Source organism: Petromyzon marinus, chromosome 10 (genome assembly GCF_048934315.1).
Source record: "Petromyzon marinus isolate PM22_M1 ecotype Great Lakes invasive population chromosome 10, UKy_Petmar_22M1.pri1.0, whole genome shotgun sequence".
In the NCBI taxonomy this organism is placed as follows: Eukaryota; Metazoa; Chordata; class Hyperoartia; order Petromyzontiformes; family Petromyzontidae; genus Petromyzon; species Petromyzon marinus.
Genome location: NC_133676.1, coordinates 8,298,468 through 8,325,194, shown reverse-complemented (window position 1 = coordinate 8,325,194; position 26,727 = coordinate 8,298,468). Strand labels below are relative to the sequence as shown.

The following is a 26,727-nucleotide window of genomic DNA, read 5'->3' as shown; positions in this document are numbered from 1 at the left end:
TTATTTACAAAAAAAAATCTGTCTTTGATGTAAGATAATTTCTTATGCTTTCTCTCAGCTGCTCTTTGTGTACAAAAATCCCACGTGTGGGTGCGTAGTTCGTAGGTTTCAAGCCCCTTACATTTATTATTTGTACTTGTGTGACACGTATATGTAACCAGATCTCATCACACTATACAGAAACTGGACATATTTATTTTGTAGAGATTCGCACTGGCCGTGACTTTTGCATGTGATACCACACGAATCTGGCTGGAGCCTGTGGGATGTGGGTGATGTCATCAACGTGCAATTGTTTGCCCGTCCACCAGCCAGCAAAACTTTGATTGTATAATATAAAAAAAAATTGTTCATAGGCCGAGTAAACAAAGAACGGCGTTGAGCTTGGACTGAAATAGTAACTTAGATTCTGTGGCCTGGCATGAACCATATTTTAATGAACTATACGTTTTTCTGGCTCGAAATTACTCTATCGGTTTCTTTTGGTATAACTTAACTGTGGTCTACATTCAATGTTATATCAATCAGATCTAAGTTTTGCAAGTGGAAAAGTGATGGAGTTATAGATTAAGCATATCAATACAAGCTGGAATAATGTGTCGTATACCCAGTGTAAATGAATTTGCGGAAATATAATTTTACTTTTTACTCAAGTATGCAGCAAGGCAAAAAATAAAATGTTCTTTACATTTAATAAAAGGAGGAGCTGAAGGGGAGGGAGGAGGAAGAGGAGAGAGGGGGCCACGGGAAGCCTCCCACGGCTCAGAACGCAAAGAGCAAAGGGGGTGGCGGAGGAGGGGGGTGGTGGAGGCGGGGCGTCGTGGAGGCGGGGCGTCGTGGGTGGTTGGGGGTAACGCCCCCCCCCCCCCACGGGTCCGCGGCTCAAGGCCCCCCACCACCCCCGACCGCGTGGCCTCACATCGCCATGTGGTTGGCGGGCGCGCGCTTTTTTTTGCCGCATTTTCTGACGTCATAGGCGCGGCGGCCAATGAAAAGTGGAGACTGGCGTTGCGAACTGACGTAATCTTCGCGGGAAATTCCAGCGTGAGTGGTTGTTTACATTTGTTTGTTTTGCTTTCAGTTTGGTGTTTACTTGATGTTGTTGGATATCTGACTTTCTCAACTGTTTGTGGATCAATTTAAAACTGTTCGTATGTCACCTTTCACGTTTTAATGCGACAGTGCGAAGTACGGTCTCCATCAACCAAACTATATTATGTTCTGAAGAGCCATTGCCTAAAACGTCGACCCATAAATTATCGCTGTGTTGTAAGGCAATGTTCATGATTAACTTGGCGAGATATTTTTTATATATATTTGTGCACGACTACCAATGTCTTTTTGTGTTTGTCCTGTAATGAGTGGCGTGAGATTTTTACTTTATTTATAACCGAGGACGAAAAACTATACTGCATTATACCTATCCGAGAATGTCAATATCGAGTTCACAATTTCTCTACACTCGACAAGAGTTCTAACCCTAAAAAAAACATACCAATGAGATTATCTTTGCTGTATTGTACATTGCAATGCATGCGACTGACCAAATCACCCGTAATTGGCCCGGATTAGGCAGCCCAATAGGACCGAGCCTGAATAGGCGACGTCCCTTACACTTTGATGGGCGACCGCCATGCATAACAGGTGCTATAGGCTGCGGGGATGTGTAGTGGGTAGCAGAGGGCAGTGCACCTCCTCTGTGCCCGCCGCACTGACCGACGTGGTGAAGTATGGTCAAATCCTCACAAAACCGCCGCAAGGCGTGGAGAGGCCCCTCACCCAGGAGTGGATTGACAAAGGGCTGTACGTGTACTCAGTTGATGTATGCCTTCATACTTTCACTGGCCTCTCTCCGCACAAGCTGAATTTATATTTATGACTTTTACCAAAATGTGTATTAAGTATTTTAGAGTCGAGTACTGCACGTATATTTATCCTCGCCATTACCCTGAATTTATGTCCATATGGCCAGACACATTTGTACATTACGGTGCTATGTAAATATCTGCAGGACATGATGACCTTTTGCTGACCCCATGCTGTGTTTGTATTTTGGCGGTGCTTATAATGACGTCTTTAAATGGCCCCACACAAACTATCATGGACAGTAGTCTGTAAAATGGGGTCAAGATAAGTCCACTTATGGATAAGCCAAGATGAACAACATTTTTGTACAGTATACCTTTGTGTTGCTAGTAGGGACTTACCCTATAGAAACCCGGTCAAAGGGTTTGCCAAAACTTGGAAAAAAAAGTCAGTGCCAAAGTAACTAATTACCCTGACTGCGAACATTCAGCTTCTGTACTGTTAAATAAATACTTCTGAGGATAAACCCATGTTGGAAAGCGTTCCATAATCCATGCATATTCATGATTTTTCTTGCTTGTTTATCAAGCCATTGTTTTTGAGAGCCTGAATGCCCTTGTCATGTTTGTAAAAGCTAGACATAATGGTATTTTACATTCATTTGTCATTTTAAGAATCTGATCATACAGAATGTAGCCATCAAGAGAAAACCCTTTTCTGAAACCAGCAAGCATTGAGTACTAATTGGAGATATAAGATGTGATTTTATAAGCCACGTGCTTGCTATGTTAAATAAAAAGCTGTGCATATGTAATTGTTAGTGAATCCATAAATCAGGAAGTAAACCGTCACATTGTTTTAACTTGCTTCCTTATTTGTGCTACATTGAGTGAGTCGTGATTGATGAAGCTGTCAGACCAGATCAAGTAATCCCAATAATTAGTGTCTGAGCTTATAGACTTCTGCTTGCAATTAAAATTTTAACATTCTAAAGCAAGCGAAAATAAAATCAATGAATGCCAAACATAACTTGGTAGTATGTGCAATAAATAGCAGCTGAACTGGTTACACATGCTCTGCATATCCTGGAGCATTGCAGATTCTTTGTTAAATGTACAGTGATTAAAAGTAATTAATAGGCATACCTTTTTCAGTGGTTAAAATGTTTGCTCAAATACATTAAACATTTGGCTGCATAGAAACTCCAGCTTACAACACAATTGTAAAGATGGTATAAAGGTATAATAGCATACTCCAGCCTGCGACTAAATCATCCAGAATTGGCCAGCCAGATCCTGTTAGACCTCAGAATCTAATCAAGTTTGAGCCTGGCCAGTGCTTGGATGGGTAACCACCATGCATAACAAGGCTGTTAGTGACTGCTGTGCTGCACTGAGGGCAGCAAGTGCATTGGTGTGCTGTACTTTTATCCTCCCATATCGGTTCCCCAATTTTACCATCTACACTGACCAGCGTGGTGAATTAGTCAAGTAACCCCCCACGGCCCACACAGCATGGGGAGACCCTTATACAGCAATGTATTAACAAAGGGGCAGCTGTATATGTACATAACAAAATGAAGGGGGAGGGGGAAATGTAGCAAAATGATCTTTTTATTTTGTGTAAAAAAATGGGTCAAGATTTTGTAAACGTTCAAAGTTGCACAAAGAGAGGTCGTATAATTTATGCAAGCTCACAGAAGTCGGTGTGTATTAATGGGCCTTTTCACACGAGCACAGTTACTGTAATGTCGACTTAAAAGAGTGTGGACACAAGTTATGTTGACTCAACCGGCACGTGAAAATTATGATTTCAGTATAAGATGTCGAATTACACTTCACCCTCAAAAGGGGTGGGTGGCGCTTGCGTTTTTGTTGCAGTGTGAGGGCACAGATAGCTTGCGCACTCTGGTGCAAGGAATATTATCGGGGCCCATATCCCAATTCTGCTCCCCCACCACCACCCACCACCACCCACCACCACCACCACACCTATTTGCACCGAGCACCTGGGCCACTCTGACCAATGGGCCCCGGTGAGTTACGCCGGCTGCACACTTGACAGCTAGGGGGCACTGGGGTTTCTCGTGTTGGTTTAACTGTGCCGAGTTGCGTAGCTCGTGTGAAAAAAAGGCTCGGTGTGGTGCGGGTTAGCATCGACTCATCCGCGACGCTGCGTGTTCATCTCACATCTATGTTGTATTTACAGGCGCTGTACGTTTTGCAGATCAGTCATGCGTCATATGGTGCTTTTGCCAAGTAGAAATTGATAAAAAAATCTAACGTTGCTATGAATGACTTCCACGCGCAATTAAAAAAGATGTCTTTTCCATGCCATTTTTGTTCCCATAATTATGTATTAACCATATTTATCTCTCTGAATGCACTATTCTCAATATATAGACACACACGCACCACAGTGTCTTTATTTTCAGTAATTAAAATGGTAATGACATGGAACACGTCAGTCATTTTTAAATCAGTATTTAATATTGCTAAAGTTAAACAGCTGGTACCAGCCAACATGACTCGTGACGAAAAGTAAGGCAATGTTAGGTCATGGAAACAGAATAAACACGGGAAGACGGAGTAGAAATGCTGCTACGATCTGGAGTTTAAGGCACAAGCTTGAAAATAAACCGCGGGTGGTGTTTGTAAGCTAAATTAAGGCATATTTTTACAAGCTGCTATAATACACGCAGCGATGAAAAACCATTACAATCATTGCGCATTTCTGAATGTAAAAAAAAACAGGCGATACAATGCTTAAAAAGTATACAGTATGTAATACAAGCATGCAGTACACAAAACATGCTTTGACATTTAACGTACAGTACACAGAACATAGGTAAAATAAACTGCACTGCGATTAAAAAAAAGCCTATACACGGTTGGTAAGTAACGGTGTAACACGACCCCTTTATTGGCATAATACATCATTTACTACGAAGATAAAACATTTGCATGGCAGTGAGCAAAGCATGCTTTTTGTCAAATGCGCTTGTATTTTGGTGGTTGAGCGATTGGCAGCAGCTTGCTGGGAAGAGGCAACTGGCGTTTGGCACATGCCTCTTGTGAATTTGCCAGAGTAGAATGCAGCTAAAGCACGCGGTACGCATCACTTGGAATGCACCTATCAGAGTACACCACCTTCCGAGCAACAACCCTGCCTGAGTTTTAAGATCAATCGTAACAATACACGCGGGTTTTCCTTCGTATAGGTCGTGCGTTTCGCTTGTCACATTAAGGTTTCAACATCATCTTAAGATAGCTGCCAAACACTGCAACATGTGTGACTCTCGTTGGCATTTCCTCCACTGGCATACACAGGTTGGGAATAGTTTTACTCAACACGCAATGGAACCCTCGTTGGAAGTCCACATTGTGAATGTTGTCAGCCGTTGAGGTTCTTATAGTTATACAGAATTTTCTTTAAAAATATTAAATACCATATTCGCATTTTTCCATTAGTTTGTACGAAAATATAAAGATTTTTGTCGAGGTAAGGCAAAGCACATGTTCAGGGCACACGCTGTATGTCCTGGGAGGCAGTGGAAATGCAATCTGGCTCCTTAGGCTAAGGTTGAGTTGCTCTGTGGATTCTCGTTCAGCAGCCGTAATGAACAGGAATGTTCCTGCGCCGGGCGACTGCACCAGAACGTGTCCCACGTGGTCGTGGTCCAAAAAGAAATAGCGGCCATCCAGGCAATTACTTACAAACAGTGCATTCATTTTTATTGCGACGTAGGTTTTCCCGGTTGTGCTGTACAGCTCTCCGACAGTGTTCGCGGGTTGTTGGGCCCAATGTCTGTCGTTCCGCTCCACGTGCTGAGGAGCTTCTTCAGCATAAAGAGGGAACCGTTATAAAATCACGCCAAACGAAACTTGGTACAACCCAAAAAACGCACTCGGCGAGATCTCTATATTTTATGTTTTGTTTATTTTTGAGCTTTTTTTAATGTAAATTTTATTTTATATTGTTTTTATTATAATTGCTGTTACCACTGTATTTGGACTTTCATATATCATTTAGTGTTCTGGTGTCCGTGTGACTTACTCATGAGGAATGTGTTTTACAGGCAGTCATGAAAAGTTCCGCTTGCATAGGGGAATGATCTACAGACTTGCGTGTCACCTACTTTCGTGTCAGCCAAACCAGGGTGTAGATTTTGCAATCCACTGGCCAGAAGCAAAATAAGGCCATTTTATTTTGGTGGTTTGTCTTTCATTTTATGACATTTACACCCTTGTATCATCGGTCCTTCAAAAAATGTCTGCTCGACGAACACAATCATGTGAGTACTTGGCAGCCAGCAGGATATTCCACCAGCAGTCCTGACCCTAACCCCTTCTTACAAAACAAAACATGTTCCCGATATGAAAATAAATTCTGCATTGTAAAAAAAATGGCTTTACCACCTTGGTCAACAACGGCAGAATTATACAAAGGGTCCTTTTGACCAAGGTGTGTTCAAGAAAGCTGTTTAAATTCATCAAGTGTCAACATTCAACACTGCACATCTTTTATTTAATGACTCCTCAGCAGCTCTTGAGGCAAAACGGATAGTTTGTAGACGCTCCCTCAAAGCAAGACCGCCACAGGCCTAGACTCTGCATTGCAGTGGACTAGGAATTAAGGCCAGGGCTTAATTTCAGCCGGGTCACATGTCCAGTCAGCGATTCGGAAAATATTTCCATGCTCGGTAAACTGCATCTTGTATAAGGGCCTTTGCTGCTAGTCCACCTGCCTACTCCAGTCAACCAGCGACCCGGAAAATTTTCAGTGAAAAAGAAAGCACTGCCTAAGGCATCATTGTGAGGAACTTGCTCTCTTCCACCAGTGTTGACAGCATTGAGCTCATGTCTCCGATGGCCATGTTGGACATCCCGGGCGCCACCGGTGCGACGGGCTGGCCGATCCCGATGCCGGCAAGGCCCCCCGCCGACCCTGCAGCCGCCCTGCCTGGCGCCAGCGTGACAGAGCCGCGCGGCGTGGTGAGGCGAGATGAGGCCTGCGAGAGGCTCTGCAGCAGCCCTGGGCTCAGGGGACCGGACACGAGACTGAAGTGGTCGCCGTCGTCCAGGATCATGGCCTCGAAGTCGATCTGCGATGGCAACGTAGCATCGAGGCTTGCCATCGCTGCCGACGTGCTGCTGCTTACTTGCCCAGTGCCTGGCGACAACATTGCCTCTGTGGGTTTCTGCAGACCGGTGCCCGACATTGACTGCTGCGCAGCGCTGCTCTCCTGGCCGTGGTAACTCGGCGCGACGCTACCGCCGCCGCCATTCTGCTGCCCATATTGCACCATGCCCCCGTCGTACATCTGAATCTGTCCCGTGTAATGCATGGGCTGGCTTTGAATGTGCATGCCGCTGGAGTGCGCCTCTCCCTCCACCTGCATGGGCCTGTTGGGACTGGCGCCAATGGCGCTGTGCGCGGGGCTCAGTCCGTTCGTCAGCTGCCCGTGGCTCCCTGAGTAAGCCTGCTGCTGAACAGCAGCGCTGGTTAATGCGGTGGCAGCTTGGACGGTGCCGGGTTTTCTGTAGGCTGGAGGGTGAGGCTGTATTGTGCTTTGGACGTGTTGACCTGGGCCATAGCTCTGCTGTCTGGGACTCAGCATGGGATTGTGCGCATGCGGCGACTGGTAAGGCACGTGATTGGGACTCTGATGCACTGGCGAGTTGTAGTTCGAACGAGCGGCTGCACCCACCTTCGCCTGCACGTTTCCTCTATGGACACCCATCATCCCCGCATTCTGCTCACTGCCGTGGTTCGCCAGCAGCTGCTGCGACTGCGCGAAGCCCTGCGGAGCTTGGGAAAAGTTCTGGCTCACGAGCGGCTTCCCGGAGCAGACACCAGTCTGCGAGCAAGGCTGCACCCCGGTCCTCAGCGGCGAATGTTGCTGCTGCTGCATGCAGCTGGGATGATGGATTGGGCTCAAGTGGATGCCTCCACACGCTGTAGGTCTTTGGCCGGATCCTGGATTCAGCGCCAGTCCATTCTGACATGAGCTCATCTCAGCCTGGGCTGGGCTCACTTGCATCACATAGCCCTGACCTGATCCAGCTGTGGCTCTCGTTTGCTTGTAGCAATTATACTGACCCTGCAATTGCTGCTGCTGTTGCTGATGGTGCTGTTGCTGCTGTGCCATGTGATTCCCATTTGGCATGCCTTGTTGGTAGAAGTTCTGCTGTTGCTGCGTAGGATGTGGCTGGTACTGAATGAAAGCCTCGTTTTGCCGAACCAAGCCAAGGTTTGCCTGCGCCGGCCTGCGCGGTGCTGCTGCGGCATGCGCGCAGTTGGCGCTGGGATTGTTCCTCACGCTGCCTGAGCTCACCTCGTTCCACTGTATCGGCAAGTTCTTATTCGTGTCCGCCGACATCATCTGGCCAGGCATGCGATATTGAGTCTGCCGATTGGCTGCCTGCCCCGACTGGCAATGGCCCATCATGGGATAGGCCTGGCCGTAGTTGGCGCCACTGGACATGGGTGACTGCTGGGCCTGGTGATTAGCCGGGTTGTACGGGCCGTGGCCCTGCCCGTTGAAACCCACGTGGAAGCCCTGGCTCGGCTGCTCCCCGTACGCCATCCCGTTTCCCACGGCCCTGGCTGCCATGTTGCTCTCCTCTGCGGCGATGTACTGCATCAGGTCGTCGGGCAGAACCATGTCCTCCTCAGGGATGTGGGCTTCCGATTCCATGGCAACAGCCTCCATGACGACGTTCTCGCTGATGCTGGGCGGCCGCGGAGAGTACGCGCCCCGGTGCAGGCTTCCGTCAGAGCGCGCGTATCCCGTGGCCCTCAGCGGGCCCCCGTGGCGCTGATCCATCGTAGCTGGCACCGCGGGGGGGTGCGGCACCAGGTTCAGGCTGTTGTACCTGTGCTGCAGCTGCGGGCCGTGGTGGAGCGGCACCGTGGGCAGGCCCTGCAGTCGGTGCGGTGCCCTCCGCACAGGGTCGCTCGCGCGTCTCGTGCCGATGCCCGGAATCTCGTGCGGCAGCGGCGTGTGGCTCGCGCCGTAGCCGCACGCGCCGCCGTCGCTGCACCGCCGCTGATGTATTTGCCCGGCCACTGCTGCCGGATTGAGCCGCGCTCCTCCCTGGAACGGCGACTCCGTGCCCGGGTCACGCGCGGCTTCCCTCTCGCCGTCCGTTGCGATCGTCGCCATCATCGCCGCGCGTGTCCGCAGCGCCATCCTCTCCATGTGCGGCAGCGGCGTGGGCGGGGGCCCGCCCGTGGCCGCCGCGTACGTGGCCTTGAGCCGGTACTGCTGCAGCGGCGTGAGGCTGAGCAGGCTCGGAGGAGGCCCCCCACCATCTCCTCCGCCGCCGCCGCCGCCGTGGCTGGCTTGGCTGGATCGGCGCGACGTGTCCGTGGAGATGGGGTCGTACGAGTCGGCCGTGCTGAGGTGGCGGCGGCCCGTGGGCGGGTGGCAGGGCGATGCCCCCGACGAGCGCCGGCTGCTCATGTAGGCTGAGCTTAGGTCGCTGGTGGCACTGTCGCGGCGCTCGTTAAGCTGGTTGAGCGCGGCGACGTCGTTCAGGTACGAGTCCTGGACGCCCGGGTTCTCCGGCAGAATGGTGAGGCAGCCCGAGAAGTTCTGGCGGCCTGCGGAGCAACAAGGTGTTAATGGCCGAAAATGATATGCATACGTGATGCTCACTGTAGGTGTTTCAATATTACAGTCGAATTTGCAAGTATGTGCTAATAGAGTGGATGCCTTTTAACAATTTATAATTACGTGGTCATGGGGGGGGGGGGGGAGTTGTTTGATCCGTGGGAGGTGAAATTGGGCAACATAGATGATGGAGGATAGTTCAGTATAACAATGGGGACCCACGGACTGGTTAAGATATCATTAGCCACTAATGTTAGCTATGGTTAGGAACTGAACTCATGTTGCTGGGACCATAGCACAATGCTACCACTCCACCCGATGCGTCAATAATATTTAAAGTATAAGTGAACACATTGATGCAAGATAAGTTTTCATTTCATTCAGAAAAAAACATATAATCTCACAGCCACTGACAAGACGAGCACATTCTCTGTAAAATGACATCAAAGGGTAACTGCAGAATTCATGCAAACACCTGCACTCACACGCAGATCCGATACTTTTCATCTGCTACAAGTGATACATAAAGATGGGCGCATACAAACAGTCCTCCCAAAACAAAAGCATTTCTATTGACATAAAAGCCTCGCCGAGTCTCAAGACAATTTTTTTTCACGAGGGCCTTGTAATGAGATGTTTGACGTGTTACATTCATGAGTGTTTGAAATGTGGGAGAAAAATGCATAATCTCGATAAAAACACATGCAGGGACAGATTCAAGCATGACATTTGCTTCACTGACAAATGCTGGCGACATCACAGTCCAAGACTACAATGCCTGGTGGGGGGTATTTACCGTCCAAGTACTGACCCGGCAAAAAACACGCTTTGTTTTTTTATATCCTACTAGATTTGACACATTCAGATTGATTTGGTCATAGGCAATAGTGTGTAAACCCAGCCAATTCTTTACTAAATTGACCTTTTAGGTAAGCTGTGATCAGGTAAGTGCACGTGAGCTTACAAAGAAATATGGGTAAGCGCTGCTGAAGAGCATCAGCTTGACTGACATTCTTCTATTCGGTCAAAGCACAGTAATCATCCTTACCAACGTGAACACTATCCACTCGGTCACGTCACAAAGCCCTAACCTAGCTTCCGAGATCCGACGAGATCAGGTGCACCGAGGTCGATTTGGTCCAAGGTACCCTTGGGAATAAAAAAAAAAACGCACCATTGATGGGAGGCAACCGTGTGATGGCCGCGCCTTCGGGCCCCATCCGGCCGCGTGCGTCCGTCCCGCCGACGTGCCGCAGCCGTCCCAGCTTCAGCTGCTCCAGCCTCTGCGTGGCACACGTGGTGGCGGCCGAGCGGCGCGCAGGCAGCCCCACGGACACTCCGAACCCGGCCATGCCCTCCGTCTCGCCGGGCGCCGCCCCCTCGTCCCCGCCGCGCTCGTCCGCGTCGTCTCCCGGCAGGTCACCCTCCTCGCCCATCTCCGTCCCGTCGCCCTCCGTGGCCTCGTGCTGGCTGAACGGCGAGAGCTCGCTGCTGCACGACGACTGGCTGCCCGGCGACGTCTGGGGAGGGTTGGCGGACGGCGGGAGTGGATGGCGAGATCCGTCACGCGCGGGAAGATGGAATGAGCGCGCGGGGCATCGCGCTTTCCCACGTGATGCGTGAACGTGAAACAAACGACACCACATTTTGGTTGTCATGAATAAAGACGTAAAAGTGAAATGAGCTTACGACATTAACAGGCTACCAGATGCGTGAATGAGCCGCAAAGTGCTCCCGCCACCTACCCCCTTGGACATCTGTGGAAAAGAGCTTCATAGCTCTTCGGATTTCTCCAGGATAAATAAAGATGCTGACTGGCTGAGCACCTCACACTGAAATGCAGCCAATTTAGGAGCTGCGCAGCCCCAGCAGCAAACGCACGGCCGAGCGAGCGAGCGACTGAGCGAGTGGGCGACCGACCAAGCGACCGAGCGAGCGGTTGAGCGAGCGAGCGGTGGAGCGAGCGACTGAGCAAGAGACCGAGTGAGCGGCGGAAAGAGCAGCCGAGCGAGCGAGCGAGCGGCCAAGCGACCAAGCGCACGACTGAGCGAGCGAGCAGCCGAGCGGTGTTGTTTTCAGCGCCAAGGTCTCTGGGGCTCGCAAGTCAAAATGTGCATTCGTTTAAGCAGGGCGCCGTGCCAGCAGCTACTCATCTACTAATTTTGACACATTCTGTGGTGGCCTCTGACAAACTGAGAGATTCTGGCACAGAGTCAACTCTACGATTTCTTAAGCCAAATCACAAATCATAGGCAAGGGGGGGGGGGGCAATGAAAACACATTAATATACACTATCGAGAAAATGTGCTGTCATTGGTGACTAGCAGCCCTGTGTACAAGCTTTCTAACTGTTGCTCTATACACTGTGATGCTGTGGACTATGTGTACATGCAGAGCCCTACGGTCAGCATTAACATTCACATTTCTTCAACACAGGTGCTGGCTGAGACCACGCGTAGATGGTGTGACAGCGAGAGAGCACAACATCCTTGACTCGTTTTATACCCGACCCTGTAGAGTGATCTTTTTTTATCCAAGTGGGGGCATACGAAAAACTAAGCCACTCCGCTCCCTGTTCGGTCAGTGCTAAGCAAACTTTAAACAAATCTCAATACAGATTGAGGAACGATAAGATCTGTTTTTGTCTATCGTGCATCTTTTCTGACTCTCACCACCGCCTGCCTATGCGAGGATATGCCCACGTACATTTACCACAATTTTTGGTCTTGACTATAAAATCTAAAAGGGAGGGCTTAGCCTTCAGCACCCTCCAGCCCTCCTGCTCACCACAGACTTCTCCGTCTTCACCGATCGGATCTGCCCATCCTCCGCATCCCGTCCCCTCTGCTCCCCGTGCGCTGATCCCGGGCTGTTGATGCCAAGCTTCCCTGCGGTGGCACCGCCGCCACCCCCTCTGCCACCGCCGGTCGCACCGGTGCCGTCCCTGGTGCCGCCACCGCCTCCGCCGGCCCCGGGGGGCGCGCGGGGGGTCGGGGCATCGCTGGCGCCGCGCTGCTTCTTGGTGACGTGAGCGTCGGGCCCGTGCACCGTCTTGACGTGCTTGCGCAGGGAGCTGGGGTCCGTATAGCGCTTGGTGCAGCCCGAGATCTTGCACACATACGGTTTCTGCGGGGCGGACGCGGGAGGGGGGGAGGGGGATGGCGTGCGGCCGCTGTTAGTGGAGGCGCCCCTCGCTCGCTCAACCGCTCTCTGTTGCCTGCTGGCCCGCATGGCACACGTACAGGTGCGGCCCTTTTGCAAATCAATCCACTGTGGGATAAGGGCCTCCTCACACTGTTATCTCACCATGCCTCACCACGCTTGGCAGTGCTGGCTGGGGAAGATGGGGAGCATCATGGGTGGTGTTTGGGGGGGGGCACGGGGAGGTAACAACCCCCCCCCAACTGGAAACTTTTATTAATTTATTTTCAGTACAATTAAGATTAAAAATAAATGTATTATATGCACCCACGACTCCTAATGTGAGGGACAACGCGAACTCCTGCAAATGGACAAATGCAGTGCCAGTCCTGCATCAGAGGTGGAAATTCCATATTTTCATGACAGGAACCGGTTTGTCCAGGAGTTGAGCTGCTCGTTAAAAGGACTCGCAAAAACGCAAAACTGTATCCACTGTTACCATTGCATGTAATACATTTGATGTAGGCTGAGAAATTACAACATAATCCGTTGTAAATAACGAACATGACGGTAATTAAAATGTTTTTATCGTTAAACACCGCATGGAACATTGTGATTGCTCACAACGTTTTTAAAAGTGTCTAGAGAATTCGAACAATCTATGTTGGCCAGAATTAATTGATTCCTTTATTCATGACCACCCAGGGGGAAGGCCCCTCTGCTTGTGATGTAATATCTAATGTAATTTTAACAATACGTAATAAGGCACACAGCCATGAGAGTTGGAATTATTCACCAACTTCCCAGCATCGTGATGCATTGCCACCCTTTAATGTTCGTGCCTTGAACTGGCAATCGATACATTTTTCTTACATCGTGGTGAATTTAGCAGCCGCTAGTGTCTAGCGGAGCTTGACGCGGACCTAACTGCGTGCAAACATTCACCGATTTCCTAACGCGTGCAATTCGAAATTCAATTCCATGCATGATGAATAAAAAATAAAAAAATCGATTATAATCATTGAATCAATGCATCATTACACCTCTAATAACCACGACCGCATATTGCCGATTACGGGCAACAAATAACGCCCAGCGTTATAGAAAGCATGACTTAAAAATTATCAACGGCACCATGTGTCTCTGGTATTGGAAGATATCGCCGTGTCGTCCATCTTTGTCCGGATCAACATCACAGCGAACACTTCGCTTCATCTGGACATATCACGTGAGCATAACGGATTTAGTGCGGGTTTAACGACACATTTATATATTTACCTGATCTAACCCAAAAAAACCTGTATTATGGATGACATTGGTCATCCATAGTGCCCGGCCACTGAGACACCAGCCAGGTCTTAATTTCTCACTGAATATTTTCAAAGGCAGACTTCAGTAGGTGGGTGGCACGTGCCCATCGGCCAGAGCCACATAGTGATAGGTATACTTCGTGTTGTGCAGAAATATTATCCGGGTCGCTGACTCGGACCAGACCCAGCTGAAATTAAGCCATGATCCTGGCACGCCAGGGTTCTGACAACGTGAAGAGGTTCCGACGGTTTTGAAGAGGCGTTGGCGTCGGTGTTGGGAGTCACCTCGTTGGAGTGCGTGCGGTTCTGGTGCTTGGCGCGATCTGACGCGTTGGAGAAGGCCTTGTTGCAGCCCTCGTGCTCGCACACGTACGGCTTCTCGCCCGTGTGCGAGCGCAGGTGCGTCTTCAGGTTTTCCAGGCGAGAGTAGGCTTTGGCACAGCCCTCAAACTGCCAATGACGACAACAGAAAATGAACAGTCACGAGTGCCGTGTCAGCATACTGAAAGAAAATTGTTTCTTGGTGCGATTTTCTGAACGCTACACAAGCATAGGTGCAAGACACACACATCACTATCCATCAAGGTTCCTAACTCGGCATGTTCATAGATTGAGATTGATTCTTATGCTCACGTTACACGCATTGAATTGCGAATGTGAGAACGGATTGTTTAGGCTATATATATTCTAAAATTATCATGTGCTACCATGGCTTCTGGATGATAGTACTAACAAACAATACAAATTACATGGTAGAAATTCGAGGGAAAAAAGACCTGTATATTCTTGAATCGAATTGCCTGCGTGGATCATGACAATTCATCGAATTACTATTGACCGCGTACAAAACCACATTCAACATAGGCAATTAGCAATCATTTGCACAGCAACTGAAGCCATTTCTTGGCAATTTCATGTGGACATGGACTTATGCACTGCAAGTCATCCAGCCATATTCAAGACACCATAAGCGGTAGACTGCCAATATTTAAACACTCGTTTACCACATACCGACTTTCTGTATTTGTTTTCAAATATAGCCACCATTTTTGTTACTTTGAAAATGGATATGCTGTAAAAGGTTCAACAATTGACAGCTTACCACTTACAACAAGCGTGGCACCCCTAGTTCAAGCGTGGCATGCCTAGGTCAAGCTTTGGCACGCTTAATCCAACCGTGTATGCCTAGTTCAAGCGTGGCCCACCTAGTTCAAGCGTGCAGGCCTACTTCACGCGTACATGCCTAATTCAAGGGTGGCATGCCTAGTTCAAGTGTGGCACGCTTAGTTCAAGGCACGCCTAGTTCAGCCGTGCATGCCGAGTGAGCAGCGCCGTCATCTCACCGTGCACTTATGTGGCTTCTCGCCCGTGTGGCGCCGCATGTGCACCACCAGCATGTACTGCGCCTTGAATGGCTTTTTTTCCCGGCTGCAGTCACGCCAGCGGCACACAAACTCCTTGCGCTCCCCGTGGATGTGCTCGTTGTTGATGTGCTGCAAGGGCGGACAGGGCGGACGGTGAGGTGTCAGCGTTGGAGCATTCTGAGCAGTCAATCTGACCGGTTTTCAACAGAGTAAGTGCCTAACAGCAGCACAACTTGATACTAAAGTTGCATTCAGATTGGAGCGCCTTAACGAGATTTTCCATGCGAGAGATGGGTGTTTGGGAGGTGTGAGGAAAATGGAGTATGCCGAGATAACCCACCACAAATATGGAAGGGAACTCTCAAAGCTGTGCACAGATAGATTCAAGAATTTCTGTAAAGCCATCCTTTGGCCACCCAGGCAGTCTCCCATACATGAAACAGGCTTATTTATTTTATTGTTTCCCTTCAACGTGACTTTACCGAAAGAACCAACGATATGAATAGGCTTAAATCTGTTTCATTTCCGAGATTAGATGCATTCAAGGTGACTTGTTTGTAGTTAAAAATCCGATTGATTGACCAACAGATTCTGGCAAAATTGTGACAATAAACGTCACTGACGGATTAGCATTCAGTGCTGAGAGTTATTCGGCGTGAAGGTCACCATGGAGAAAGTGAATGCTCAGAACCTTATGACTGATGGCTGTGTGCACCCACACATTCACGCACAGAAAACCAATCTGACTTTCTAGTTTGATCGCCTGCCACCTTAAAGCAGATGGAGAACATTTTAAAATTGAGCCAGCAGCAGAATACATAGCTTCAACCCTACATGAAAAGAAGGAACGATGCTCACATGACGAGGCTGCTAATGAAGAACATATGGTAATTTTCATAAGGTGATTGCACAGTGAATTGGAAGGGACCACATATAAGTTACTTGATTAGTATATTAAATTATTTCCATTTGTTTATCTCGATCCACAGCATAGGTGCACAATCTCTGTCCCAGTGTGTTGCCGCAGACCATATTAAGCTGTGCCCAGGTGTTCCGCATTACTCTGAACGTGAACAAAATTTTATTAGAGGAAGTAAGCGGTTTTCAAAGAGCGCCAATGGAAACCAGAAGTTCCAACGGAGCGTTTTCCTCATTGAACACCGGGGCTCTGGAACCATCGTTCACGCTTTTCGAGATTTAAAATTGGCGCAGCCTTTAGTGCGGCCCTAAAGAACATTAGGTAACATAATCTGAGACTAAACCTGCGTTGCCTGTAACATTACCCACAAGCCACTCACTGTCAGCGCACTGCCCTTTACATAACAAAACTGCCGACAGCTGACCGGCACGCGGTAATTACAGTGGGATGAATGGGAGAGTGGATTGGTGGGGGGCAGGGGAGGTGGGGGGTGCTGCTCGCTCCCAAACAATTTCACATTCGCGCACGTAACTCGACTCCGCTAGCTTGGGCGCAGCAAGTGACCCAAAAAACAAATTAGCCTGGGCTGTGCAATCTCTCACCGAGATTCGGTGAGCGGGTACCGGGGGCCATGCTCGCCACCGCTCAATTGGCAGGGCTCGCTAGGTAATTATGAAATCACCACCGCTTGCATGGGTCCTTCTTACCGAGAAGCTCTGGGGCACGGCGCTGACAAGAGACTTGGAGGGTGTGAATTAATCATTTAAAAGAGTGCCCAAAGTTTAGCTTGCCAACCTGACAAAGGTGGGACAATTGAGCCGACTGATACGGAGTGGCAGATCATACTCCGACAGAGCTCGCAATGTGAAACCCCTCGTCAATGATGCGTGGGAGCTGGATTGTGTAGAAGCAGGTCCGATCTATTTTGAGGTCTTGTCAGTGTGGATTTTCCAAATGTAAACGTGGCACACTTGGCCTGGATGCAGACGGTGTCTCTGGGCTGAGGTACAGCCGAATTTAGATTTGGCAAATCTGCAGTGACAGAAGCGTCTGAAAATAGAATTTCCCCTACTTTTAACCCCCTCTCCGTGGGAGATGCGTGTTGTGCAGGGGTTGAGCAGCCAGGGGGTGGCAGGGGTCGGCTCATGTGTTGTGTTATTACAGCCAATGATGCTTTACACGCCAGGGAGGCTGACAGAGGTCAGTGGTCTCGCCCTCGCTGCCCCGGCCTCGTTTCCTTGTGTTAATCTGCCTAGCTTCAGCGAGACCACGAAACGCACACTTGTGCATGTATGCGGACAGTCTAGACTCACTGTGGCCAGTGTTGCCAACTCAGCAATTTTTTCGCTAGATCTAGCAACTTTTTGTGTCTCCCTCTTGACAATTTTTTGCCAAAGTGACTACAGCGATGAATCTAGCGCCTCTCTGCGACATCATGCAGATTTCTGAGCGATTCCAAAGAGCGTATTAAGGTCCTCCATCAGCTTACGATATGTAATACTTGCTGCATTGTCTGATGACATTCCTGACGAATTTTAGAAGGTCTGCCGAGCGATCATTTGAAGGTTTGTTTGGCGACCCTCAGCTTTATGATATTGGCAACACTTGCATTTGATGCCTGCCCGGGTGACAAATCGTCACCGACGCGAACGCCTGAAATGCCAGGGGGCTTCCGGGAGCGCGCGAGGGCTCGCCCTGTAACGTAGTGTCTGCAGGCGCTTTGGCCCGTGGGCAGGAGCAGGCGTTAAATATTTCCAATGAAAACAAATGAGCGTGACACAACAGCGCGGCGGCTTTTGTTTCTATTTTCGCTCCGAAGTTGCCATTTGTTTTCATTCCGCCGAGGATCGTGTCCAGCAGATGGCACTGTGTGTACGCGGCGTGGAAACCTGAGAAAACAGCCTCCCACGCGCTTTTCGCCGAGAGCAGGGAAACTGGCAATGGGAGGGAAGGCAAGTGGCGTAGCGTGGTTGGCATGAGCCCTGGCGCAAGGAATGAAATGGGGCTGCCTGGGCAATCCCATCCCCACCACCACCACCATCAACACCAACACCACCACCACCATCTTCATAGCCAGTTGCTGTGACCCCTGAGACCTGTTGGCCCTGGTGCGATTGCACCGCCTTCAGACTGGATGGCTACGCAAGTGAGTGAAGGATGCCGTTTGCCTGTGTGTTGTGCTTCAAAGTGCTCAACTGAAAACGCTCGTGACAGTTTTTTCTCCTCCTATAAACGACAGTGTACAAATAAATTCACGAGAATAATAATCACCATCATCCCCAACAAGAAAGCTCAAGTCTTCTTGGAATCCATTTGAAATCCCGAAATCCTGCCCTAAACTCTCTCCAAGGAAAATGTACACAATGTGTATACTTTTTTCCTAACAATGTCCCTGGTGTATCAGAGTGCCCATGTAGTCCTATAAATATTCAGAACACTAATCGTGGCGGTCCCACGAGACCTCGTGTACAGAAATGTGCACCGGCGCAATCAGCGAGGTTTCCATGTTTAGCGCGGAAACGAGAGGAAAAACTGACACAGTTAATTTACGAAACTATTCCCATACTCCCCCCCCCCCGCACTAAAAGGTCTTGCGGTGAGAAATCATAAGGGTGCAGGGCACAGTGCGGGACGAGGGCATGTGCCTTTCAAGACATCGCATTCCTCGCACAAACAGTAAACAGCGTATCAGATTTAAACATTAACTGCTCCGAGAAAGAGCCAATGCCCAAAATGTTATCCGCCGTATTTTTTCTTTACTCTGCGTCTACATGTAATGCCCGTTTAGTGATCCACTGCTGGATGTTGGGCTCCGCACGTCATGCTGTGGGTTGGTGAAAATGGAGGAGCATAGATGCGGAAGCATATAAACGAACAGTACAACAAATGCATTTTATGCACTGCCCTCTGTTGTCCAAGATGGAGGTGTTTGTAAACACAGCACTGCTAACGCCGTCCATCAAGTTTCATTGGTCAGGTTCGACATGGCTCGTATTATCATGTCCATTTTTTTTATTCTGAAAATTGTCCCCCCCACCATTCTATCCTCCACATATAAACTCTCATGCTTCCGCTCGCGGTCCCCACCTGGATGGGCCAGTGAGCCTAATGTTTCCCCCTTCCTTAAACCCCCTCTCTGCGTGGTCACGGTTTTATTGCTTTGTACCGGGCTCATGTCGAGTTACAAAAAAAAATACTGAATAATTAGGTGGCCAAATGGCTCGGGGGTCAGAGCACAGAGCCAGCACCACTAAGATTTTAAGTTCGAATCGAACTATAAACCGTGCTCTCAAGTACATCAAGTCGTTTGGGTGTCGGCCCGGTCGCACTAAGGCTCCTGAAGTGGCCCGCTGAGCTGCCGCCCGCCGACAGATATGGCTCATTGAGCCATAGTCAGAGTGGGATGAGATAGCAACACACTAGACATGCAAGAGCTGTTGATACGAGGTTCAGGATACACGTTAGCGGTCAGTCTCGGCGGTCTCGGCGGTCTGTGGCGCGCGGTGCCGGGGCCTCACGTGCACGAGCTGCTCCTGCGTCTCGTACTCGTGCACGCACTCCTCCCAGCGGCAGTTCGTCTCGTACAGTGCCTCGGGCTCCTGCTTCAGCTCGTCGCGATCGCAGTCGTCCTCCAGCTGTCCACTCTGCTCCAACTCCTGCTGCATCCTCTGCTGGTGCTGCAGACGAAGATAACGTATGGGCAGGCAGGGTTTAGCGATCATATAACCACACAGGCCAGGGACAGCGGGTAACTGAAAATGTGCGCCGAGGTGCGGCAAGATGCCATAAATTTGGTGTTCGCTTGCGCTGCTGCCCATGTCCGAATCTGAATGTCCATGTGCGATGGATGGAGCGGTGGTAAGCACACCGTGCTATGAACCCGGGCTACTCGAGTTAGATTCGTGACCGCCGCCAAATAAAATAACAAATACACAAATTTGTGGTGTACACAGCTTTCGTGATATTCAGTTTGGGGCTCCCCTAGGTCAGCTCGCACTGAAATGAATACCAGGTGCAGTGTGCAAACACGAATCACTCTGCATCTGGGAATCTAATAACCACCGGGAAGTGTACGCCAGTTAGACACCCCCTACGTCCACAGCGCGGCAGCTGTGGACGTGGCCTGACCTGTGCAGCGCGTGCGCAGGCCAGTGCCCCCGCCTCACTCTTGGCCTTGGAGCGCTTGGTGAACGCCTGCGGGTCGCCCGTGCTGCTCACCGCCATCTCGCCGCTCGGCTTGCTCTGCATGCCATCGATATCAGGGCGAGAGGCGAGCGCCAGTCTTCAACGAGGCTCAGTGCGGACGATGTCACCATCGTCACGCCGAGAACAATTGCAAGCGTCGCCACGTCGTACGCAGGCAGGAGCCGCCGCCAATAAATGTGGTACGAGGTTATAACTCAAATCCTTTATCAATGATACTCTATTGTAAGGTTTTGGCATACCGATGGGGTGACTTTGTGTAAAACCTTCAGATTACTCTGGGACAGTAAAATGTGGTGTGGCTGCATTACACAATATGGAAGCACCAACTACAGAATTTTGAGCATTGTGTGTCTCTAGCTTATCTCTGCTGGGACTTTGTGGTCATGCATCTCTCTTCTCTGTGGTTGACCCTGCTTTTCTCTGTTGAGAGCACTTGGTGAGTGGAGAAGGTCAAGGTCACAGTCATGGGCCTCCTGGCAGCAGCGACTGACAACTGCTGTCAAGGGCTAGGGGGAAAGCAAGGGAAGCTCACATGGTGGAATGTGCCAGGAGGGTCCCTGTGGGTTGACATATGACGGTGGATGTTACTACGTAATGTCTGGGCATACGTTCCCACCAGTGGCCATTCTTTATTAGCGGCGGGTAGGGCCACGATTGAAACATATACAAAATTACAATATTAATATTTTATATTATTTATAAGATTTACCTGCTCATTATAAAGATTACAACTGCTTACATCCCCTCTCTCTGTCGCATTCTCCCATCCCCCCCACCCTCCCCTCATCCTTTCCCCACCCCCTCGGGTCCTGAGACATCCGTTCGCCACCAATATATTTACCCACCGGGTCGACCGCCGGTTCCCACACTCGGATTAATTCGAGACACTCAACCGCAAATTCCACACTCGTGTTTTCTTTCTTCGCTACCTCCATGGCCTCGGAGCAGGCGCCGGGCGGCGCCGGCGGCAGGCCAGTGAGCGCGTGCCGGGCGGCCGGGTGGTGCGGCAGGGGCGGCGTGTGTCCGAAGGCCGAGCGGTGCCGGCTCACCATGTGATGGAAGGCCGCTGGCGTGGCCGCGTGGGCGAAACCCAGGCTGGGACTGCGGCGAGAGTCGGCGCATTAACAGCGGGAGGTGGGGGGGGCGGTTAGCGACGTGGCATTCCTGTGCGCTCTGTGAAGAGCGGCTCGCCCGAATATCAATCATCCGATATGTTTATACGTTTTAGCCCCTTAGATCCGCGGGTTCATTTGACTGAAGTGAAAACCGGGATTTATCGTACAACTGGTGACCAGGACCGAGCCTGTCAAAGTCGCTGCACGTGACAACCTGGTTTATATGAGACTGCGAAGGCCTGTGAATGATACCACTTGTATATAGAGACGGTCCAGCCCTGGCGGTTATTAATCACGCTACTGCTGGCAGAAGGGCCTCAACAAGAGAGATCTCGAGAGAGAGCCCTTCGCGAGGGTATTTTGTCTCCTGACCAGACGTCTTGGAAGAGGTGGCGGGGAGCCTGCACCTTACCGCACCATACTCGATCTACTGACACGACGGGCTGTGGTGGTGTCCCCTGTTCGTACTGCTGGATGGACAGGGGGCGAGGAGGATTTGCAAACGATGACACCTCCGTGCTAACCGTTGCATGATGGCAGCATCCCACATCTAAATATCAATATATAAATTACAGACTTCTAGAAATCCACTGCTGGATGAATGCCTCCTCATATTGTGCTTGTCATGGTGGTTCTGTGTGACCATACTTCACCGCACTGGTAAGCGCAGGTTGGCGAGGGGATATGGAGGGGGCAGGACCAGTCGAGACATTAGCGCCGCGGAGAAAAAGGTGGCCAAGGGTGGTGCCCTCTCATGCGCTGTGCCGGCCTTCACAGGGACTCGCTAAAGAGCACTTGCCCCGACAGCCCAAAGTCGGCTACCCGCGGGAGAACTTTGCCTCCGTGCAGCACACCTGGCGGCGCCGGCCGACAGGTGCCCGTAGGAGCCACTGGCGGCGGAGCTGCTGCTGCGCGAGCTGCTGAGGAAGGCGAGGAGCGAGTTGGGCGACGAGCGGATCATGGCGTGCAGGTCCAGACTGCCCTCCGAGTGCGGCGAGATGGACAGCGCGCGCTTGCGGCTGAGCCGAGCGCCGATGCTGCCGGGGCGAGGGCTCGAGTAGCGCGATGCCACTGCGCGCGCGGTGCGAAAAGTTCAGGGGGCGGCAGTCAACGCTTGTGTTGCGTGCGGGCAGGCGCGGGCAAGAACGCGCAGGCACGCCACGCCACGCGCGCACGCGCACAGCCACGGACAGACGCACGCACGTGCAGCCACACGCGCAAACACACGGGAGCACAGTATAAGTGCGTGCAAGCACCAAAACGCGCAAGCGCGAGGACTGTGTGAACACGCGTATAATCACACGCAGCCACGAATGTGCACACACTTACAAACACATGCACCCACACATGCCGACATGTGAATACACTTAAGACACAACGTTTGCAAATTTGATCAATAGTAAATAAATATTAATCCATGCCTCCTCGTTACACGCGATATGCATATCCCACTTTCCTACAGCGTACAGACATGCGGTTGGTTGCATTTAGGATTTAATCCACAATGTAAATTGCCAGATGTCCTGAACAGGACCGACGAGAAGCTTTTGCTAGGAGAGGTAAATGTTTATTAGATGTAAATCCTTCCTCTTGATAATTGTACTTAAATGTAAAACTAAATATATATTTGAATTAAAAGGCATTTTACTCAGATGGATTTGGTTTTATTTCTTCAGTTCATAACTTTGTTTTTTATCAACTTAATTAATTCACCCGCAAATGATCAACTCCTCCCTTTATTCAATTCCAATCCTCCCTCTTGATAATAATATTGAAGTTTGAATAAACAAGACGCATTTTACTTAAATATAATTACTTGGTTTTTATTCTTAAATTCATAACTTTGCTTTTTATCAACTTAATTAATTGACCCACTAATCATCAACTCCTGCCTTTATGTTCACCATAACGTTTATTTCGTTTCGGTATTAATGCATCCATCATCTTGCATCATAACTTTCCCTGCGGGCCGAGCCCAGCGAGTGCTGTGAGCTAAGGTCATGCATTGCGGCGTGCGGTATTGTGCCAGCAACCGATTACTCCGCGAGGAAAGCGCAGCACGCTCGAGTTATGACAAACGAAGGTAAGCGTTCCCCCACCGCTGTGCACGGGGTCCCAGCGACTTGGGCCGGGACACGGGAATGCGAGGGGCGATTAGAGAGCGCACCACCTGCATTGCATTAATAACGACGTCAGCTAACCCGGGCTGAGTGACTCCAGGCTGCTCGCCGGCATTCCCGCGCCACGGCCCCCCCCACCCCCCCACTTGATTTACGATCGCGTTGCAGCGGTTGAACGCCTCCATCATTAATTCAGCGTAATTCAGCCGAACTCAACGCCTGCCTCTCCCCACCACTCCTAAAGACTTCCACCCCCCGCCACTACCACCCTCTAACGCCCCCCACCACCACCACTTCTCCCACGCCACCTCCACTTCTCAACGTCTGCACCGATCTCCTTGCCCCGAATAGAAAAAATGGGGTGGGGGGGAAATCCCTTGCCAAGCGACTATATGCACGCGGGTAAAGGCAGACCACGCGTCTGCTCACTCAGATTGAGATGTATGACCCTGTCACGCGGGGAATGGATGTAATATTAAAGATTTCAAATTCGTGGCAGGAACACGCTATTCGGGGGTGATTGGTTACAGCAAGAAATGCACGGGGTTATGCACGGAGAGCGGCGCCAAGCACTCCAAAATGCCACGCTTCACATACCTGCCACATTGGCTTATTTTTCACGATAATTTATTACCCGCCCAAATAGCCTTTGCCAAAAAAATCGTGGGTCCGCTGAAAACTCGTGTATAATATTTGTCTTTGTTTTATGGTAATGTTATAATAGGTTGAAAGGATTAAATAATTCTAAAATAACAAATTTCATTTTTATTTGTGAAATGCAGGCTCCCTGGAGCGATGAAGCAATCGTTACGGTAATTTCTACTCGACTGGGCTGGTGGTGGCAATTAACCTACTACACGAGGAGGACAGACCCTTGATTTAAAGTCCAGGCTATAAGACCTCTTTTTCGTCTGCCTATGACTGACCACTTCCATCAATTCAAAAGTCTCGCTTGGCACAGCAATAATTTTCCCCAGGAATTGTTTCCTGCTCAGCTGATTCCATGGAAAAACTAAACTTTTGGCTACAGAGATGAAACCGTTATCTACTCTGCTCCTCCTAACTTCTCCTCCCCTTCACTCAAAATACTAAAAATAATCTTTATACACCAGAATGTAATAATGCCCATGTTTTTTTTTATTTATAAAGCATCTTGAGATGCAGTCGCATTTATATGCTTCATAAATTCAGACGATTATTTTATAAAAGCAGTATTTTTTTAATAATTTGGAGCGGACTGATCAATGCCTTGGCTCCCAGCAGGGCCGACATCCATGAGCGGGGAAGTGTCGTGAAATAGCTTTTGGAATCCGGTGAAAGATTAGCACAACCCTCCTTCCGCCCGTTGTGTACAATCAGCAGCCGCCGCCACCGCCGCGTGTCTCCTACACCACTGTTTCTCAACCCCAGTCCTCTTGACCACCACTCCCCCACCCACGGTATGGCCTTCTTTGATTACCACTTATCAGGTGTGTACAGTGTGAACTGGCATAATTTGCATATTTGTGGAGCGATTGCGCAATGGTTAGTGCGCTGCGCTATGAGCCCGCTAACTTTAAGTTCGATTACGGGCCACGGCTAACATCAGTGGAGAGCAATATCTGAACTAGTGCTGGGCCGCCATCCTACTGCAACCATCGTTTATTAGCGAGGTGAAGCTTGGTCGTGACGGACACCCGTGACCGACACAGAGTGGGGAGGCCCTTGTCCAGCAATGGGTTAAGAGTTATTTTTGTTCATGGTCATCATGCGGCCAAGGGACCAATGGGAGATCGTGAGGCCTCGAGTTGAGAAAGCCCGTCTTAAACGAGGCCGGGAGTCAAGGAGAATATCCGTGGGGCTCAGCGTCTTACTCTCCAGGTGGCGCATGAAGTCGAGCGTGGAGGGGGGCGGTCCAGCAGCGGCGGCAGCGGCGGCGGCAGCGGCGTGGTGCGGCAGAAAGCCACCCGCGTAGCCCGCCCCCCCGTGGCTCGCCATCTGTGCCAGCTGCTGGTAATATTCGGCGGCAGTGCTGGCGGACGCGGGGTGCGGTGGCGGCGGCAACGGCGGGGGTGGCGGCGGCGTCGGGAAGGGGTACGCTCCTCGCTCCTTCAGGCCGTCATGGGGGGCTGGCGAAAGGAAGGAAGATTGGGGGGGCGTCGACGAGCCACAGGCGTAATCATGAACCTAGATCGGGACGAGATGTCGCGGCAGCGTTTGTTTTCTTTACGTTAAGCCAGGTGAGGACACATTGAGAGAAGGGGAACTTCCGCTCTTGTCCCTGTGGGCTGTGACGCATGAGTGTGCATGTGAGTGAGCAGGTAAGTGGGTAATTTGGTAAGTTTAGTGATTGAGTGAGAGGGCTCATGAGTGAGTCAGTGAGCGAGTGTATGCTGTAACAAGTAAGCAGGTTAGTAACTGAGTGGGTGAGTGAGCAAGTGAGCGAGTTGGCAAGTCAGCTTATGAGTGAGTGAATTGGTGAATTGGTGGGTGAATGATTGAAAGAGTGAGTGGGTTTCTGAGTGAGCAAGCAAATTAGTTAGCGAGTTAGTGAATGTGCAAGCGAGGGAGCGAACCATTAAGTGAGTGAGCGAGTGAGCAATTACACTACCATGCGCGGGGCTGAGTCCCCGGGCAGCCGAGATGACAGACAAGGATGGGCTCCCATGCACGGAGCGCAGGTACTGGTCCACATAGGGCCCCACGAGCGCCTGCGCATGGGCGCTGCCGAACGGGGTCTCCAGGACGGGCGCGTGGTGCGGAGAGAAGCGCAGCAGGGACACGTCCGGGAACACCGGGCTCGCCGAGATCACGGGGGCCCTGCCGCCATAACCGCCGGGGAGGGGATAGTGGAGGTGGGGGAGAGAAGCGGGGGGGGGGGGGGTTAAATACAAAAAGCAAGGAGCGCGTTGACCAACTCTAAAGGAGCCCTTGCCAGGTCGAAACAATATTCCACTCCGGTACCCGATTGGTGTGGCTATATTCTCCCATAGTGATGGATGAATATCAATCATTGACCGTTTCAAAGTAGTTGGCCTCATGTGCCCGTAGGTCATAGGGTTGCCACCTGTCCTGGTTTTTCCAGGATGGTCCTCTTGTCAAGGTAGCTGTCCTGGATAATATCCAAGTCTTTCCGGGATATTAAAAGT

General features: G+C 50.3%; 1 protein-coding gene across 2 annotated transcripts in view; it reads right to left on the bottom strand.

Annotated features, from left to right (window-relative positions):
* Nucleotides 1–3,401: 3,401 nt before the first annotated feature.
* The window catches only part of LOC116940982 (zinc finger protein GLI4-like), an 88,087-nt gene continuing 64,761 nt past the window's right edge, over nucleotides 3,402–26,727 (bottom strand). For both annotated transcript variants that reach the window (XM_032951467.2, XM_032951468.2), the window contains 11 exons: nucleotides 26,190–26,398; nucleotides 25,453–25,707; nucleotides 22,334–22,550; nucleotides 21,294–21,465; nucleotides 20,287–20,400; nucleotides 19,677–19,835; nucleotides 15,219–15,368; nucleotides 14,161–14,325; nucleotides 12,212–12,550; nucleotides 10,599–10,944; nucleotides 3,402–9,414 (listed from right to left, as the gene is read on the bottom strand). In XM_032951467.2, coding sequence (XP_032807358.2) covers nucleotides 6,608–9,414; nucleotides 10,599–10,944; nucleotides 12,212–12,550; nucleotides 14,161–14,325; nucleotides 15,219–15,368; nucleotides 19,677–19,835; nucleotides 20,287–20,400; nucleotides 21,294–21,465; nucleotides 22,334–22,550; nucleotides 25,453–25,707; nucleotides 26,190–26,398 — 4,933 coding nt within the window. In that variant the 3' untranslated portion in view covers nucleotides 3,402–6,607. The remainder of the gene's footprint in view (nucleotides 9,415–10,598; nucleotides 10,945–12,211; nucleotides 12,551–14,160; nucleotides 14,326–15,218; nucleotides 15,369–19,676; nucleotides 19,836–20,286; nucleotides 20,401–21,293; nucleotides 21,466–22,333; nucleotides 22,551–25,452; nucleotides 25,708–26,189; nucleotides 26,399–26,727) is intronic.